General features: G+C 46.2%; 2 protein-coding genes across 2 annotated transcripts in view; both read right to left on the bottom strand.

Annotated features, from left to right (window-relative positions):
- Positions 1-18,644, bottom strand: part of LOC310712784 (uncharacterized protein) — a 42,496-nt gene that overhangs the window by 13,433 nt on the left and 10,419 nt on the right. The gene's annotated exons all lie outside the window — the stretch shown is intronic.
- Positions 138-18,644, bottom strand: part of LOC310712893 (zinc finger protein 213-like) — a 356,206-nt gene continuing 337,699 nt past the window's right edge. Inside the window, exons 4-6 of the mRNA XM_083516339.1 lie at positions 7,323-7,405; positions 6,268-6,394; positions 138-6,001 (exon numbers count right to left, since the gene is read on the bottom strand). Of these exons, the coding sequence (XP_083372465.1) occupies positions 5,832-6,001; positions 6,268-6,394; positions 7,323-7,405 (380 nt within the window). The 3' untranslated portion in view covers positions 138-5,831. The remainder of the gene's footprint in view (positions 6,002-6,267; positions 6,395-7,322; positions 7,406-18,644) is intronic.

The raw sequence follows: 18,644 nt of genomic DNA, 5'->3' as shown, positions 1-18,644 counted from the left end.
CACAGTCACTGAGGGCCTCATGGTTGAACCCGTGTTTAGGGGAGACAGTCTTACTCGGCTACGAGGGACACCAGAGAAGAAGGGTTGCCATGTGTCCTCTTTTCCCAGGACACGTCCTCCTTTTCAGGGGTAAAAATTCTGTCCAGGTGGATTTTTTTGTCAAAATGTCTCTGGCCAGATGTTCTGGAGGAGACATAACTGGGGGTGGAAGACTTGCGTTACTCTTCTCTTCTCCTGCCCCCCCTCAGCAAAACATCTCACAGCTTCTCTAGCCTACCTATAGTAGGAGTATTGAAAGTGAGAGTCATCATCGCATCCTCGTTTTTGCTCCTCACAATCTGCCCACCCTCCCAGAGAAGGGCAACCAAGGAGATGAAGACTCCGTCCTCTTCCGGATGTGGCCCAATCGCCTTCTCAATCCGGCCCCCGGACGGTCCGGGAATCAGCGTGTTTTTACATGAGTAGAATGTGTCCTGTTACTTAAAATGCATCTCTGGGTTATTTGTGGGGCATAGGAATTCGTTCATTTCCCCCAAAAAATATAGTCCGGCCCCCCACAAGATCTGAGGGAGGGTGGACCGGCCCCCGGCTGGAAAAGCTTGCTGACCCCGGATCTAGGGCTGTTTTTCAATGTCCCAACGCTGCCTGGCACTGGTCCCTCCAAATGCTCTTGTCTGGCTGGTCTTTCTTCACCCAGTCATGTCAAGGAGCAGCATGGGGGCTAAAAGGAGGAATAAATGGAGGACAATATCCCTGTCCCCCCAGAAAAGCTCTTCTTTCTCTTTCTGTGGAGGGTCCAGGCCCCTCTTGAAGGACCTTTGCCTTGCTCCAATCAGGTTGTATATTTCCACCCCTTGGGACGGGACCCAAATAGTTTACTATTTAATAGTTTAATAGTTTTTTTGAAAACTGGCATTTTGAAGCTTGGACCGTTAGGCCTGCACACCATCAGCTTTTACATACTTTACATTTGCTGAGGTAAAATCTCCACCCCCAACATTGCTTGCGGCAGTTCTGCCCTCGCCTGAATCTCCTCCATTTTTAAAGGAAACATCTCTTTTTCATGGGCCATCTTGGCCTCCCTGTCTCTTTCTTCTTGGGCTCATCTCTCTCTCTCTCTCTCTCTCTCTCTCTCTCTCTCTCTCTCTGCCTGTATCTCTTCTAGATGAAGGGCAGCTGCCATTCTGGCCTGTTCTCTTTCTTTCTCTGCTTCAACCTTAGACAATTCCAATCTTAGCCTCATCATCTCTAACTCAATATATTAGGATTCTCCTCAGACGCAGCAGCTGGGTCATCCTGAGTCTCTTTGGCTTGGCGTTTGCTGGTCATTTTCTGACAGGATTTTTTTCTCTTTTTAATCAAAGAACTTCACTCCTTTATTAAACTGGTTGTTCTGTGTCTCTGGGTACGTTTCTGTGTGGGTTTTTACTTCGTATCATGGCTCTTTTCCCCCCAGCACCCTTGGGCCCGCCCTTCAGGGTTGTCGTTTTGAGACCCCACTTCCTCCCTGGGTTTCCAATCATTACTTTTTCTGGAAGGGACTGAGCATTACTGCTCCCCCTGAGTCTCCTTTGATTTCATCTCCCAAGGTAGAGACTTCAGTTACTGTTTTCAGCCTAAATGAGCAGGAACCTCTTGGAAACATTGCTCTCAACTGATGAGCTGTTTGAGCTCATCTAACTTTCCTCCCATCTGTCCAGAGCTTGGTCAATTCGGCTACCCAGTTGGGCCTAAGTCTCTCCTGGTTTCCTTTGAATTTCACGAAAGGCTTTTTGGCTTTGTTCTGCACTCAGTCCAAAGCGCACTTTCACTCTCTCTTTAAATGTTAGGGAATCAGAGGTTTCATCCTCTCTGAGATCTGAGTATATTTCACTCAAAATTCCCCATATCTGTGGGCGTAAGTGCAGCATCCAGTTTTCCTCATGAATGTTTAAGTCTGCCAGTCCGCTCAAAACTAAATAGGATCTGTGTGGGTTTTACCTTCATATCCCACCTCTGCCCCCAATTAATATGCGACAACGCAAGGGGTCTTTTCCCCCTGGCAGCCTTGGGCCCGTTCTCTCTCTTAAATATAGTGCACCCACCTCACAGAACACAATTCCCACAAATGCCCTCCAACTACCTCAGATTATCTTGTGGGTGACTTGCGTGAGGTAAAACTCACTAATTGGGAGTCTCAGGCAAGATTTCTTCAAATAAACATTAACGATTTTATTTAACAAGGATGTTTATGACATGTAACCTGTAACCTGAGGTACCACTGTACATACTTTACATTTGCTGAGGCAAAATCTCCACCCCCAACATTGCTTGCGGCAGTTCTGCCCTCGCCTGAATCTCCTCCATTTTTAAAGGAAACATGTCTCTTTCTTCTTGGGCTCATCTCTCTCTCTCTCCCTCTCTCTCTCTCTCTCTCTCTCTCTCTGCCTGTATCTCTGCTAGATGAAGGGCAGCTGCCATTCTGGCCTGTTCTCTTTCTTTCTCTCCTTCAACCTTAGACAATTCCAATCTTAGCCTCATCATCTCTAACTCAATATATTAGGATTCTCCTCAGACGCAGCAGCTGGGTCATCCTGAGTCTCTTTGGCTTGGCGCGTGCTGGTCATTTTCTGACAGGAATTTTTTCTCTTTTTAATCAAAGAACTTCACTCCTTTATTAAACTGGTTGTTCTGTGTCTCTGGGTACGTTTCTGTGTGGGTTTTTACTTCATATCACGGCTCTTTTCCCCCGGCACCCTTGGGCCCGCCCTTCAGGGTTGTCGTTTTGAGACCCCACTTCCTCCCTGGGTTGCTTTTTCTTGAAGGGACTGAGTATTACTGCTCCCCCTGAGTCTCCTTTGATTTCATCTCCCAAGGTAGAGACTTCAGTTACTGTTTTCAGCCTAAATGAGCAGGAACCTCTTGGAAACATTGCTCTAAACTGATGAGCTGTTTGAGCTCATCTAACTTTCCTCCCATCTGTCCAGAGCTTGGTCAATTCTGCTACCCAGTTGGGCCTAAGTCTCTCCTGGTTTCCTTTTAATTTCACGAAAGGCTTTTTGGCTTTGTTCTGCAGTCAGTCCAAAGCGCACTTTCACTCTCTCTTTAAATGTGAGGGAATCAGAGGTTTCATCCTCTCTGAGATCTGAGTATATTTCACTCAAAATTCCCCATATCTGTGGGCGTAAGTGCAGCACCCAGTTTTCCTCATGAATGTTTAAGTCTGCCAGTCCGCTCAAAACTAAATAGGATCTGTGTGGGTTTTACCTTCATATCCCACCTCTGCCCCCAATTAATATGCGACAACGCAAGGGGTCTTTCCCCCACGGCAGCTGCCCTTCATCCCCATGGGGAACTGGGGGGAACAGAGTGTTCAGTGGTAGAACACCCTCCCAGCAGATGTCAAAGAGAACAACAACTACCAGACTTTTAGAAGACATCTGAAGGCAGCCCTGTTTAAGGAAGCTTTAAATATTTGATGTATTACAGTATTTTAATATTTTTTTGGAAGCCGCCCAGAGTGGCTGGGGAGGCCCAGCCAGATGGGCGGGGTATAAATAATAAATTATTATTATTATTACACCCAAAGACGCCCCATGTGGTTATCGGACAGACTAAGAGCCCTGGAGCTGGAGGAGGGAGACCTGGGCCCAGTTCCCCCCATGGCTAGGAGTTTTGGAGGGAGGTGGTGAAGATGGGGAGTGAGAGGAGCTGGTTCTGGGTGGAAACATCCACTCTGAGGAAAAGATCACCAGCTAGAGAAAGGAGTCTCTGAGCTTAGTGGGAAGGACAGTGTGTGGTGTCCTGGGAGAGTAAATCAGGCCAGGAATGAACTGGGAGGATGAGCCAGGAGAAGGAGGAGCTGGAAAGAGACTGGCTGCTGAGCTCTCATCCCAGTCAGGAGGTTCACAATTTAGCTGAGAGACTTCAAAGAAGTGTGACTGGCCCAAGGTCACCCAGCAGCTGCATGTGGAGGAGCGGAGACGCGAACCCGGTTCCCCAGATTACGAGATTACCGCTCTTAACCACTACACCACACTCGCTAAATTGTGAACCACCTGAAAAAGTCTCCTGCTGCTGTTTGAGAGCCAGTGTGGTGTAGTGGTTAAGAGCGGTAGTCTCGTAATCTGGGGAACCAGGTTCGCGTCTCCGCTCCTCCACCTGCAGCTGCTGGGTGACCTTGGGCCAGTCACACTTCTCTGAAGTCTCTCAGCCCCACTCACCTCACAGAGTGTTTGTTGTGGGGGAGGAAGGGAAAGGAGAATGTTAGCCGCTTTGAGACTCCTTAAAGGAAGTGAAAGGCGGGATATCAAATCCAAACTCTTCTTCTTCTTTCTGCAGATGCAATAGAGACGTCTTCTTCGCTGTCGCTATCGCCACTTGGTAGGTTCGACGTTGAGCTCTAACCTGTGTCCAGTCAGATTCGGAATGAGTTATCCGCCACCGGCACTCTAGCAGTCTCAACAATTGTTTCATTGCCCTCAGATCCGTGGAAAACCATGGGGCTGTCCGGGCTCCATGCAATCGGAGAGGGCGCTTCGGAGCCAAACAGTCAATAGCCCTGGTTAACTCCACATTCCAGCGGGCCACTAGGGAATCAGCTGAAAGGCCATCAACATGGGGTAAAGCATCCCCTACCACTCTCTGGAAACCATTTGGATCTATTAAGTGGCGGGGGCGGACCATCCAAATCGGTCCCACCTCCCTGCAGAGGGGATGGTCACGGAGAAGTCCAGTTGCACCAGGAAGTGATCTGACCATGGCACTTCTTTCGTTTCGCTTTTACTTAGTGTCAGATCACCAACATCCATAGAGGTAAACACCAGGTCCAAGGCATGTCCAGTGGGTTGGGCCAGACTTATTCAGGGACAGCCCCATGGAGGCCATGCTTTCCACGAAGTCCCGAGTGGCCCCTTGTAAGGTTGTGTCGGCATGGATGTTAAACTCCCCTAGGACAACCAAGCTAGGTGTCTCCAGGAGAACATCCGCCACAACCTGAAGCAGCTGGGGCAGGGAATCCTTGGTGCAGCGTAGGATATTCTCCTAGGTGCAGTGTAGGATATTCTCCTAGGTGCCCCAACCTGCTACTTCCCCTGAGCTTATTGCAGCCTAATGGCAACAAACAGGCGTGTGTCCTGCTTGTTGGCAAGTAAAGCAACACCCCTCCCTGGTCGGGAGGGAGGGACTCGCCTCTGGAATGGTGGAAATGACCATCCAGCCATGTAGCTGGTCAGGGGCCCCCTGAATCTGGTCAGGCCCCCCCTGAATCTTCTTCTGAGGGTCTCAGGATGGGTGATGAATTTTGGGGAATTGGATTGGCAGGCAGTGCCCCTCTGCATTTGTCCCTGCCCTGCCCCAGTGCATCATGGCCCTCGGAAGCCACTCCTGAGAGGACCTGTTCTCCTCCCCAGCCTCCCTTTGATTCCATGGGCCTTTCAGAGTCTCTCTAGGACACCTGGCTCACAACAAGGCCAGCTTGTCTTCCCAATGTTCCTGTAAGTGAGGAGAAAATGCTTGCCATTTCTGTTTGCCACTGAGCAGTGCTTTGGAGTCACAAGACTCTGTCTACATTCCACACATTCCATACTGTTGGAAGTCTCACAGGAGACGGATGGGATGTTAGTGGTTTCCTGTTCCTTTGTTCCTTTGTTGTTCAGTTGCTCTCTGCTCTCACAGAGAGAGGATGTATTTTTCTGCCTGCGTAGCTAGATAATAAAACCCCTAGCAATGTAGCCCAAACCTCTCGTCTCTTCCCTGTGCTGGAAACTCTGCTGAATGGGGAATGTGCCTGGAGCCTTATCAGAGGCTCAGGTCGTCAATCACGTGGAGGCGATTCCGGAAGATCAGCTTTATCAGCTCAGTCGAACGGAGATCCCGAGAGGAACTACCGGGGAAGAAGTTCCCTTGAACTCGGTGCAATGAGTTCTGGGCAGACCTGCAGAATTCTCCAGTTCTAGGATTCCACGACACCCCAGATCACTCTCTGTATCTGGGAAGGGACTGCAGCAGAGCTGTAAGGTAACTGAGGGAGAGAAGAGGAGACAAGACTTTGACCAGTCATGACGTGAAGGAGGCATTGAAGGAATAAATCATAATTTGGGTCAGCGCCCCTCCTCCTCCTCCTGTGCATCTGGCCAGAGCCATGGCTGCTTTCCTGAGGCCCTTCCTCTGCTTCTGCCCCCGTGAAGGTTCCCTGATGGGAGGCTGTGGGGGCTGCAGACAGACCAACCCTTCAAGAGCAAAAGGGGGCCATCTTGGAGGGGGGGTAGGCATAATATTAAGCCTTACTGAGAGAGTCCGAGATCCCCCGATTCTCCTCCCTGACTTCCTTATGGAGGGCTCTCTGGTCAGGATGCAGCAATGCCCAGTCAACGTCTGTGAAATGGACAGCTACATCTTCAAAGCACACTGGACCCTAAAAGAAAAAGGTTGTCCTCTTAGATAACATAAGGGTGAACTGTTACACTCTGTTGTTTTCTGCCTCTTAATTGATGTTCTGTATTAATTGGATTCTTTTTCTGTACATTTTATGGATGCATATTTTGATGTTTTAATGGAATTATTCGTTGTGTATTTTAATGAGGGGCATTAAGAAACTGGTGTTCTTCAAATCATTCTTCTAATCCTGTGCACAAACATTCCCGTTTGCCACATGGAAGGATCCCTTCTTCTGTCCCTCTGTGCTGTTCTTGCCGGGTGGGGAGTGTTGGGATCCCAGAAGGCTGTGTGAGATAGTAGGTCTGCAGGCTTGAGTCTGCTAGCTGATGCAACTGGCTGATGCAATCGGCCTGCAATACTTTCTATGCAAGTTCAGGGTCAGAATGATGTGGGTCAGAATAACGTGCTGTCAGTTGATTGGCTGTCCTTGGTTTAAAAGGGAAACCTGTCCAGCAGTCAAGGTGGTGGTGCAGAGGAGTGTGGTCAGAGAGAGAGAGAGTCTTCCTCTTTGCCTTAAGGTGCAGCCAGGTACTCCGTTTGACTGTATGAACTGCTCCTGTATTATAGCCTGTAGATATTTGTATATATAGAGCTCACAATAAATATACTGCACTGAAGAACCTGGAACTCTAAGCATTTCTGCTAAAGTGCCACAAAGATTTTGCGACAGGGAGGACCCTCCTGAAGCACTATAGACATCTCCAAGGTGCGCTGGGGAATGAGAGGGGGAAAGCCCCACTGTGGGACTGATGGGGTGAATCCTGGCCACTCTTTGGTATGGTGTGTGAACTGCTCAGAAGCCTATTTGAGCCTTCAACCCTCCTTCCTGGGCGGTTCCTCCCACCATTCCTCTGTGTCCCCCAGTCCATGACATCCTCTCTCCCCACATGGCCCCTTCCTCCTACCTGCTCTGGGTCCACAGGGGCAGCTTCCCCTCCGCCACCAAGAAAAGATGGACAAACAGGTCTTGCTGGCCTCCTTCCGTCTCCTGCGAGAGAAGAAGGTAAGTGGGAAGCCAAGAGCGCATGCTTCACTCCGAAGGAAAACTACAGGTGCGCCTTCAAACAAGTAGGAGTTGCCACCTAAATGTGGACGTTTGTACCCATTTCACATACTAGAGTGCAAAAATACATCTCCCTTTCTCTGGGCTCTTGGTCCTCTGTGACTCCCCCCCCCCCCCCAAGATTAAACAAATTCATAGATTAGTTTCAAAATCCACATAATGTGACCAAACAGAGTTTTCCCAGATTCCCCCACTCCTCCCATGTTGGGTTGCAAGGCCTCTTCCTGCTTCAGGGCCAGCTGAGTCTTGCTCATCCATCTCTGTTCCCAGGAGATCGGAAGGAGTCCCTAGGTCTTCTGCCAAGTTCTGCCTGTCCTAATGAGAGGTGCCAGAGAATCCTGTAAAGCAAATGCATTCTTCTACTACAAGATTGATACACAGTCAGGAGAAGAGAAATGTTCCCTGGGCCAGCATGGATGAGTCTGAATCACAGCCCAGACTCAGAGTTCAAGCACTATATTCCCATATTCTGAAGACAGACTTCTGTCTTTGTTCTGAGGGCAACTCCCTCCCCCTTCAGAAGCATGGCTGCCTCCCACTGGGGGGCCTGGAGCCATCGCTAGCCCTCTGCTCCTCCCTGAATGGGCCTCATCCTCTTCTCAAGCCATCACTTCCTCCTGTGGCAGGGAGTTCCATGGGTCTAACTGCGCACTGGGAGATGGAAGGACTTTGTTTAGCACAGGGGCCAAGTTTTTATTTCTGCCTCCAGATGTTTCCATCTGGCTGCCACCTGGGCTAAGGAACGTGGCTGATTCCTCAATCCCATCGGGGTTCCTTTGCAGGCCCTTTTCTTCCAGACTGAGGGACCCCTCCCCAAAGGAGCAAGAGAAGAGTTGCAGACCTCCTGCTACTTGCAGCCTCCCTGGCTTTGCAGAGAGGAAGTGGGACAGAACCTCTTAGCCCTGGCTTGGGGATCCCCTTGCAGGAGCTGAGCAGAATCCCCACGGATCCGTCCCCTGCAGCCCTGGGACACCCCGCCCCACTTCTCCCCAATGCACCCTAGGGCAGAAAAGAGAGGAAACTCACCAGATGCCAGAAGGGAAACTGAGGCAGCTCCTGCAGAGGAAACGAAAGCCCCCTCCCCCTCTGGCAGGGAGGATCCTGGGAAGGAGGGAGGGGCATTTGCTCAGAAGGACCTCATTCCCCCCCTTATTCCCTGTCCTCTCTAGGAATGCAGCTCAGTTCCTTTTAACCCTTGCAAGGTGGAGCAAACCAAGCTCACATTCTCTCTCTCAGTTACAGATAGGTAGCCGTGTTGGTCTGCCATAGTCAAAACAAAAAAATTCCTTCCAGTAGCACCTTAAAGACCAACTAAGGTAGTTCTTGGTATGAGCTTTCGTGTGCAAGCACACTTCTTCAGATACGACTTCAGATACGACTCTCAGACTTTTCCAGAAATGAACCCGAACAAGGCAGGAGAGCTCAGTGGGTAGAGCACGAGTCCTGCTTGGCAGGGGGTTGGACTCGATGGCCCTTGTGGTCTATTCCAACTCTTCTATGATTCTATGAGTCTCTTTGATATCAGGCCCCTGGGTTCAAGCCCCAGGCTGGGCAGATGATTTCTGCCTGGCCGGGGGTGGGCTAGATGACTTTGGGGGTCCCTCATCATGACTCCCTGGCCCTCATGGCTGTTCTTCTGAGCCCTTGCAAAGCGGAGCTCGCCCTGCTCCCTTCTCTCTCTCTCTCTCAGGAGCCAGGGTCCCAGAGGGGTCTTCTTGGGGGGACCCTCCCCTGCAGCCCTGGGACCCCCCATCTCCCCAAGGCGACTCACCGGATCCCAGAAGGCGCCCCCAGGCAGCACTTGTGGAGCAGAGAGAAAAAAGCCCAGATGGGGGCGGAGCTTGTGCTCTGGATAGCCTCCTCCCTTTATTCCTCTCTAGGAAGCCAGCTTGGTGCCACTTAACCCTTTTGCTGGTCGGTCTTTCCCTGCGGAGGAGCCCCGGGCGTGGCGCAGGTGCAGAGCTGCTCCATCGGGGGACTTTGGGGGCCTGGCGAGCTTCTCCCTCCGCGGGGAACAGATTTCTGTACATCTCAAGAGCAATAAGAATGTATTCCTTCCCCCCCTTTGCTTGAGAAGTAAAACTCTGCAAGTGTTTGGCTCCAGGGTCCCTTGAGAGAGAGTTGGTTCTGACTCTGAGCAAAGAGGAAGGAAAAGGGGGTCCTGCAAGGAGAGGATAAGGGGAAGACCCCCTTTTCTAGGGGTGGGGGAGAGGGATTGGGCTCCCAGGTCAAGAGAGCACCTTGTATCCTGGCACTGAAAAGACACCCTCCCGACACACACTTTGTGGCATCTCCTTTTGGGAAAGGGTCAAAACATAGTTCCAACTTGAAAACCACCTCCCCTCAATAAGCTTTGGACTACAACTCCCAACCGGGCCTGCCAGCAGAAGGCAGGGGGGATGGAAACAGCCATCCAAAAGGTCCGGACAGCTCCAGAGGCGACCCAAGGCTGCTCTCCAACGGGGCGCTGCTTCAGGCATCCGAGTTGCCCAGCTCAAGGGAGCTGGCGGGACTAAGAACCGGGGTTCCTGAATTGCAGGGGTTGGACTAGATGAGCCTGGAGTGTCCTCTTCCAGGATTCCTCATCTGGCTCCCAATGCCACGGCTGGAATGTCTCCCAAAACTGCCCCCCTTTCACAAGGAGGTCTTTCCCCCCCCCCGCCCTCGTCTTAAACTACCCTTTGACTGGCAACCATCTCCAATCTCCTTGCTGGACAATCCCAACCAAAGATGCATTAGATTCTCTGAAATCTACTCAGGAGTCCTGTAGTGATTTCATGCTCTTTATTGAAGCTTGTAAAGCAGTGATTTAATTGCACCCCAAACCTCAGGCTTTTGTATACATTATTTACACAATGAGTCCCGTCTGATTGGCTGATTCTGCTTCCCTCCTGGAGCCTGATTGGTCTTCTCCTGCAGGCCAATCAGTTGTTGCATTCTAGGATCCTACTTGCCTTTTGTTCTAGGCTCCAAGCTTAGTACATAATCCCCCTCCCCTCTAAGTTCCCGTTGCGCCCAGGAGGTTAGCATTCGTAGTTGTTATCATCTTGGGTGTCTCTCGGTAGGGGTTCCTGGCTCTTGTTCCAGGGCTGCCGGTTGTGACGGGGTCGTTGGGTTGGACGCCGCTGGTCCACTCGGTTGTGGTTCTGGTTCATGCGGCTGCTTGGCCTCGGTCACTTCTGGACTTCCTAGTTCTCCCTCCCTTACCCGCTCCTCCTGCGGGTTTTCCTCAAAACAGGGTGGGGGGTAGAGAGGGCTGTCTTCCAAACAATCCTTTATGCATTAGTTAGTAGACAAGCTTCCCAGTGCAAGGAAAGGAAAGCAGACCTCTGAGCCCAACCTGGCCCCCCACCAAATTCTGCCCGCACGCCTTGAGGCCCCAAGTTGAATGGAGGAAGGCCTGGAGAGGCAGCTGCTGGATGGGACTTTGATTTGGGCAGGGTGGGGGCACAGGGAGAGGGAGACAGGAAGACCGGCCAGGGGGTGGCACTGGAGGGATTTATTCACATTGGTTTTCTACCCAAAAACCACCACCCCCGGCTGTGAGGAGGGTGGCGCCTCCTCCATGAATTCCTCTTCCACTCCCAGCCACTCCGCTCAAACCTTTGCTAAAATCCTGCTCTCCTCCCTCCTCTCCGTCTCAGAGGCTGGGCTTTCGGTCTCATCTCAAGAACCGCCAAAGCACCCGCAACTGCCTCTTATTTTCCTCCCAAACCGTCCACATCAATCCTAAGCGTCTCCTGTTCTGATTTCCATTTTTTGTCTTCTTTTCCAGCTTTTCAGACTTCTCCTCCCTTCCTTTCATGGAGATATCTAGTGCTTCTGTTTTCTTTGTCAGTGTCTCTATTTTAGAATCATAGAATCATAGAGTTGGAAGAGACCACAAGGGCCATCAAGTCCAACCCCCTGCCAAGCAGGAAACACCATCAGAGCACTCCTGACATATGGTTGTCAAGCCTCTGCTTAAAGACCTCCAAAGAAGGAGACTCCACCACACTCCTTGGCAGCAAATTCCACTGTCGAACAGCTCTTAACTGTCAGGAAGTTCTTCCTCATGTTTAGGTGGAATCTTCTTTCTTGTAGTTTGGATCCATGGCTCCGTGTCCGCTTCTCTGGAGCAGCAGAAAACAACCTTTCTCCCTCCTCTATGTGACATCCTTTTATATATTTGAACATGGCTATCATATCACCCCTTAACCTCCTCTTCTCCAGGCTAAACATGTCCAGCTCCCTTAGCCGTTCCTCATAAGACATCGTTTCCAGGCCTTTGACCATTTTGGTTGCCCTCCTCTGGACACGTTCCAGTTTGTCAGTGTCCTTCTGACAAACTGTGGTGCCCAGAACTGGACACAGTACTCCAGATGAGGTCTGACCAGAGCAGAATACAGTGGCACTATTACTTCCCTTGATCTAGATGCTATACTCCTCTTGATGCAGCCCAGAATTGCATTGGCCTTTTTAGCTGCCGCATCACACTGTTGGCTCATGTCAAGTTTGTGGTCAACCAAGACTCCTAGATCCTTTTCACATGTACTGCTCTCAAGCCAGGTGTCCCCCATCTTGTATTTGTGCCTCTCATTTTTTTTGCCCAAGTGCAATACTTTACATTTCTCCCTGTTAAAGTTCATCTTGTATGTCTTGGCCCAGTTCTCTAATCTGTCAAGGTCGTTTTGAAGTGTGATCCTGTCCTCTGGGGTGTTAGCCACCCCTCCCAGTTTGGTGTCATCTGCAAATTTGATCAGGATGCCCTTGAGTCCATCATCCAAGTCGTTGATAAAGATGTTGAATAAGACCGGGCCCAAGACTTCCGGCGGGCGCGGATCCGGTTGCAGGCGAGGGTTTGTCTCTCCGGAGAGAGCTCTAGCTTTTCGGCCGAATTGGGAGTTTTTGAGGGCGACAAAACTCCCGCTAACCCTCTGGAGGGTATCCAGAGGTCTTGGTGCCCAGCAGTGCGAAGGTGTCACTCGTCTGGTCGTCAGGTAGCCTTTGTATAAAGGCGAAGAGAGCGACGGAACGAGAGACGGCAATTTGGGCAGCCATTACAGCGGCCAATTAGCGAAGCCTCGAGCCTGCAGGCTAAGCGCCTTGCCCTCGATACAAAGAAACTCAGATACGCAGAAAGAGTGCTGGAAATTGCAAAGGGGAGAGCCTAAGGAAGTATCTGAGAAGAAAGAGAAACAGCCGAGTTCAGCGTTAGCTTGTCTTCAGCGGGAAAAGACGCAGTGTGGTTTGCAGAGCCGAAGGAGAAAGTAAGTTACTGCTAGTGGCTATATTGTCCGTCCCTCCCCCACTGACTCACTTTGAAATTAGACCCTCTCCCACTGTAGAGGGGAAAGGGAAACAATCGAGGGAGGGCAGAGAAATGCGGTACTAGAAAAAAACTTAGTCGTCATGGTAACGGACCATGTTTGGGAGCTTTCTTTATCTGCTACGTTTGTTATACTTTCTTTATCTTTTTTGGACTTAACATTTGGGTCACGGAAAGAGGCAGGAACGGGGGAAGAACAGTGTGAACAGTGTGAAACCACAAACAGGAAAGACTAATTGACTAACTCTCTATACACTTAAGAACTCTGCTTAAGAACGGACTCCCCCTGCTGGACTAAATTAAGCATTGCACCTAAACTTTGGGAAAGATTAACTGGAGATTAAGACTCTCACAGGCTAAGTGGTTGTTAAAGTGGTTGTTAAAGAGTGGGTGGAAGAGTCTGAATTGAGGCGGGAAGAGTGTAATCAGAATCTGGTTGGTGGACCTAACTAACCTCTTTAAAATCTCTGGAGGGGAGGGATAGTTTTCTTTTTATTTATTTATTTATTTTTTTTCGGTTGGGGAAATAGACTCTGTTACTTCAAGTGACTATTTCAAGTGGTTAAATTTAAGAAGGTTTATACTATCCCGAGGGACTAAGACCTCTTGGGGGCTAACTGAAAGCTGAATAGTTTAACTATAAGGAATACATTTACATATTTTTTTATTATTATTATTATTATTATTTTTCCGGCATAAAAGGAATCCCCAAGGTTTAAGGATAATGTCACATACGCAGAAGAAAGGGGCAGAGGGAGGTACCCCAACTGATAGGAGAGCTTCAAAACAAGAAACAGAATTTAGGACAGAAATATTGAGGATGTTCGCAGAAATAAAACAAAGCGAAAAAAATCTGGAAACAAAATTGGAACAGGTGGATAACAAAATCGGAAAAATGGACAAAAAGATTGAAGAGACAGTAAGTGAGCTAAAAGGACAGATTAAAGAGGTTTCAAAAAGAGTGGACGAGGGACTAAAAAAGACAAAGCAGGAAATGAAAGAGATGAAGCGAGAGGAGGAAAGATTGAGAAATGAGATAGTAGAGTTAAACAAAATACAGGAAGAAATTAAAGACTCCATCGCAATGAACGATCTAAAACAGAGGGAGACCAATTTAAGATTGAGACAAATTCCAGAAGTACAAAATGAGAATATAAAAGAAAGATTAGTGAAGGAAATAGCACAGTGGATGGAAGTGGAAGAGGAAGATGTGGCTAGAACAATCATAAATGCGTATAGAATGAAAATTAAAACAAATAAAGCCAGGAAATATCCAGGGGACTGTTTAGTTACATTTAAAGACAGAGAGATGAGAAATTTGGTTTTGCAAAGAAACAGGGAAAAAAGATTATACATAGATGGGCATTATATTATTTTATTTAAAGATATCCCCATAAGGCTGCTTAAACGGAGGGAATCGTATAAACCACTAGTTCAACTACTTAAAAAGAATAGAATTGACTTCCGATGGGAATTTCCGGAAGGGGTCTCTTTCTTCTATAAAGGTGTTAAAAGAAGATTGACTAGTCCCGAAGAAATAGGAAAATTCACAAGAAGATATAAAGAGCTCCAAGTGGGAGAGGAAGAGGAGAAGGGTGCAGAAGGTAGATCTAGATTGAGGGAGGATTTAGAGTTAGGTGAAGAGGAAGAACAAAGTAGAGGAGAACTAGAAGAAGAAGAAGAGGAGGAAGAAGGAGAGGAAACAGAAAGGTTACAGAGTAACACCTAACTCAGAGTAGCACCTAAAACAACATGTCTTTAAAACTATGGAGTTGGAATGTTAATGGAATGAATGATAAGAGAAAACGCAATGGAATTGAACGCATTCTAAAAAAGAAAAATTTAGATATCATATGCCTTCAAGAAACCCACGTGGCCAGTAAACATAAGCAAATCCTTATCAATAAGAGGTTAGGAAATGAGTTTATCTCCTCCGATAAAAAGAAAAAAAGAGGAGTAGTATTATATATTAAAAATAACATTGAAACACAACAGCTATTTAAGGATGAGGAAGGGAGAATGATCGCAGTCCGCATTAAATGGCAAGGGGAAATGATGATAATAGTGGGAGTCTACGCACCAAATGGCAATAAAACAGAATTCTTCAGATCATTGGAAGAGAGATTATTTGACTACATGGACCAAAAAATCATAATAATGGGAGATATGAACGGGGTGGTCTCAACAGAAATAGATAGATTAAGGAAAACTAAGACAGAAGGAGGGAAACTACCTAAGATATTTTTTGAAATGGTGAAGAACTATAACTTGGTAGATATATGGAGATTGAGACACCCCATGGAGAAACAATTTACATTTCATTCAGGACCGAATGAATCACTGTCAAGATTAGACCAAATTTGGATATCAAATGAACTAACAGTAAGAACTACAAAAATTGAAATACAGGCCAAAATTATCTCCGACCACAACCCCATAATAATGGAGATGAAGGGGGTTGAAGGACGAACTTTCAGATGGAGATTAAATGATAACTTATGGGATGACCAAAAATTTGTGGAAAAGATTCGGACGAAATTATTGGAGTACTTCATAGATAACCAAGATAAAGGGGTTAAAATAAACGTGGTATGGGACGCGAGTAAGGCAGTCATGAGGGGCCTGCTCATCCAACAAAATGCATGGAAAAAGAAAAATAAAGAAAAAAGAACTAAGGAGATTTTGAGACAGATTATGGATTGTGAACAAAAACTAATTAAAAAACCAAATAATGAAAGGATATTGCAGGAAATAAAATCCCTCCAAACCCAATTTGCAATGTTGATAAATAAGGAGGTTGAGTGGAACATCAAAAGATTAAGACAGAGAAATTTTGAATTTGCTAATAAGCCAGGAAAATGGCTTGCGTGGCAAGTCAAAAAGAGAAAGGAACAAAACACAATAAACAAAATACAAATAAACGGAGAAGAGATAACTGAACCAAAAGGGATTAGAAGAGGATTTGCGGAGTTTTATGAGCAACTATACAGGAATAAGGATAGAAACAACAATAGGAAAATAGAGAGATATTTAAAAGAGAAAATGGTAAGGAAGATTTCGATAGAGCAAAGAGAAATGTTAAATGCCCCCATTTCCAGAGAGGAAGCAGAGGAAGTGATAAAGGAACTGAAAAGAGGTAAAGCCCCGGGCCCAGATGGGTTTACTGCGAGCTACTATAAAGAAATGAAAGATATATTGACGGTTCCATTAGTTGAGGTGATGAATAAGACCCTAAAGGAAAAAGAGATCCCAAGCACCTGGAAGGAGGCATTTATCACAATAATTCCAAAACAAGATACTGACCCAACCCAAGTAAAAAATTATAGACCCATTTCCTTATTAAATACAGATTATAAGATTTTTGCGGGAATTTTAGCAAAAAGGTTTAAAAAAATATTAGTGAAGATAATGCATGAGGACCAAGCGGGTTTTCTACCGGGAAGGCAAATAAAAAACAACACAAGAGGCATAATTAATATAATAGAATATTTATCGGACAGAATTGATAAGCCAGCTAGTCTGATTTTTATTGACGCGGAGAAAGCCTTCGATAATGTCACCTGGGACTTCATGCTGAGAAATTTAGAAATTATGGAAGTGGGTCAAGAATTTTGGAACGGGATAAAAGCAATATACACCGAACAGAAAGCGAAGCTGATAATAAATAATGCCATAACAGAAGATATAAAAATATCTAAAGGGACAAGACAGGGCTGCCCGCTCTCTCCGCTGCTCTTTATAGTGGTGTTGGAGGTTCTGCTAAACGCAATAAGGCAAAACAAACAAATTAAGGGAATATCATTAGGTTCAAACGAATACAAAGTTAAAGCATATGCTGATGACGTGGTATTAACGGTAGAAGATCCTATAAACAGCTTAAAGGGAATTCTGGAGGAGATGGAAGAATTCGGGAAGTTAGCTGGATTCAAACTAAATAAGAATAAGACAAAGATGATCGTTAAAAACTTAGACCAAGACAAGATAGAATTATTACAGGAACAAACAGGAATTGAAGTAGTTAAAAAAGTTAAATATTTAGGACTCTGGCTTACCAATAAAAATATTGACCTATACCAAAATAATTATATCCCAGTGTGGAATGAAATTAAGAAAAATCTGGAGATTTGGGCAAGGATGAAATTATCACTCTGGGGTAGAGTGTCCATGGTCAAAATGATGGTACTCCCCAAAATGCTTTTTCTATTCCAAACAATCCCGATAATAAAAGGCACAAAAAACTTTAAAGAATGGCAAAGGGTGATTTCTAGATTTGTCTGGGAAGGAAAGAAGCCCAGAATTAAGTTTAAGATATTAACAGATACCACTGAAAGAGGGGGCTTCGCCCTGCCAGACATGAGACTGTACTACGAAGCGGCATGCCTTTGCTGGATTAAAGAGTGGATAAAGTTGGAGGATACAGAGTTATTGGATTTAGAAGGGTATAAGAACAAATTTGGATGGCATGCCTATTTGTGGAGAGATAAGATAAAAGTACATAAGGGATTTTGTAGCCATATCTTTAAGGGACCTTTGATAGAAGTTTGGAATAGATATAAGAACATACTAGAACCAAAAACCCCACACTGGTTATCACCAGTGGAGTTAATAAGTGTAAAGAAAGTCAATATGGGGAAAAAATGGGGTAGGTACGAAGAAATGGTATTGAAGGAAGGAGGGAAGTGGAAAATTAAACCATACGACCAGGTAAAAAGATATACATACGACTGGCTGAGTTACTACCAGATAAATGAGATATTTAAAAAAGAAGTGAAAGAGAGGGGCTACGATGAAAAGACATCGAAATTTCAGAGAGAGATAATAAACTGTGATCGGAAAAATCTGTCAAGTATGTATAAAATACTGTTAGAATGGAACATGAAAGATGAAAAAGTCAAAAAAGTGATGACTCAGTGGGCAAAGGACCTCGGTTATGATATTCAATTGGAGAATTGGGAAAAATTGTGGAGAGTGAATATAAAATTTACAGCATGTGTACTGTTAAGGGAGAATATGTTAAAAATGTTATATAGGTGGTATATAACACCCGTTAAACTAGCCAAGATGTATAAAACAGAAAACAAATGTTGGAAATGTAGACAAAAAGAAGGGACGTTCTATCACCAATGGTGGGAATGTGGGAAGGTTAAAAGCTTCTGGGACGAAGTCTATAATGAAATCAAAAAGATATTAAGCTACACATTTGTAAAGAAACCCGAAGCTTTTCTATTAGGTATGGTCGGAAAAGATATTAAAAGAAAGGATTGTAAAATCTTCCAATATGCGGTGACAGCAGCTAGAATCGTGGTGGCGCAGAAGTGGAAGCAGGAAGAAAGCCCAACGTTAACAGAGTGGAGATTAAAATTGACGGAATATGCGGAGTTAGATAAATTAACAGGGAAAATTAGATATATGAAGGATCAAAAATTTATAGATGACTGGGGAAAATTTGCGGATTATCTGGAGAACAAATGTTTAGTAAACACAACGCTAGTAGGATTTAAAGAGGCACTGTAAAATACTAAGAAGTATTGCTTATGGAAAACAATGTCTGAAAGATGGTACTAATGGCAGTACGAAAGATTGGAATGCGTTATAAAGAGATAAATACGAATGAATGTCAAGGACGTTGAAGGAAGTCCAAAAGAATGAGATGTATGAAACACGGATTTAATGTATATATATGGAAAGATTAATAAAAAATTTTAAAATGCAAAAAAAAAAAAAAAAAAAAAAAACGGGCCCAAGACAGAACTCTGCGGCACCCCACTAGTCACTCTTCTCCAGGATGAAGAGGAACCATTGATGAGCACCTTTTGGGTTTGGTCAGTCAGCCACTTACAAATCCACTGAGTGGTA

This window comes from Podarcis liolepis (assembly GCF_965112155.1).
Source record: "Podarcis liolepis genome assembly, chromosome: 7".
Lineage (NCBI taxonomy): Eukaryota > Metazoa > Chordata > Lepidosauria > Squamata > Lacertidae > Podarcis > Podarcis liolepis.
The sequence above is the reverse complement of the archived record's forward strand: the minus strand, read 5'-3'. Positions and strand labels throughout refer to the sequence as shown.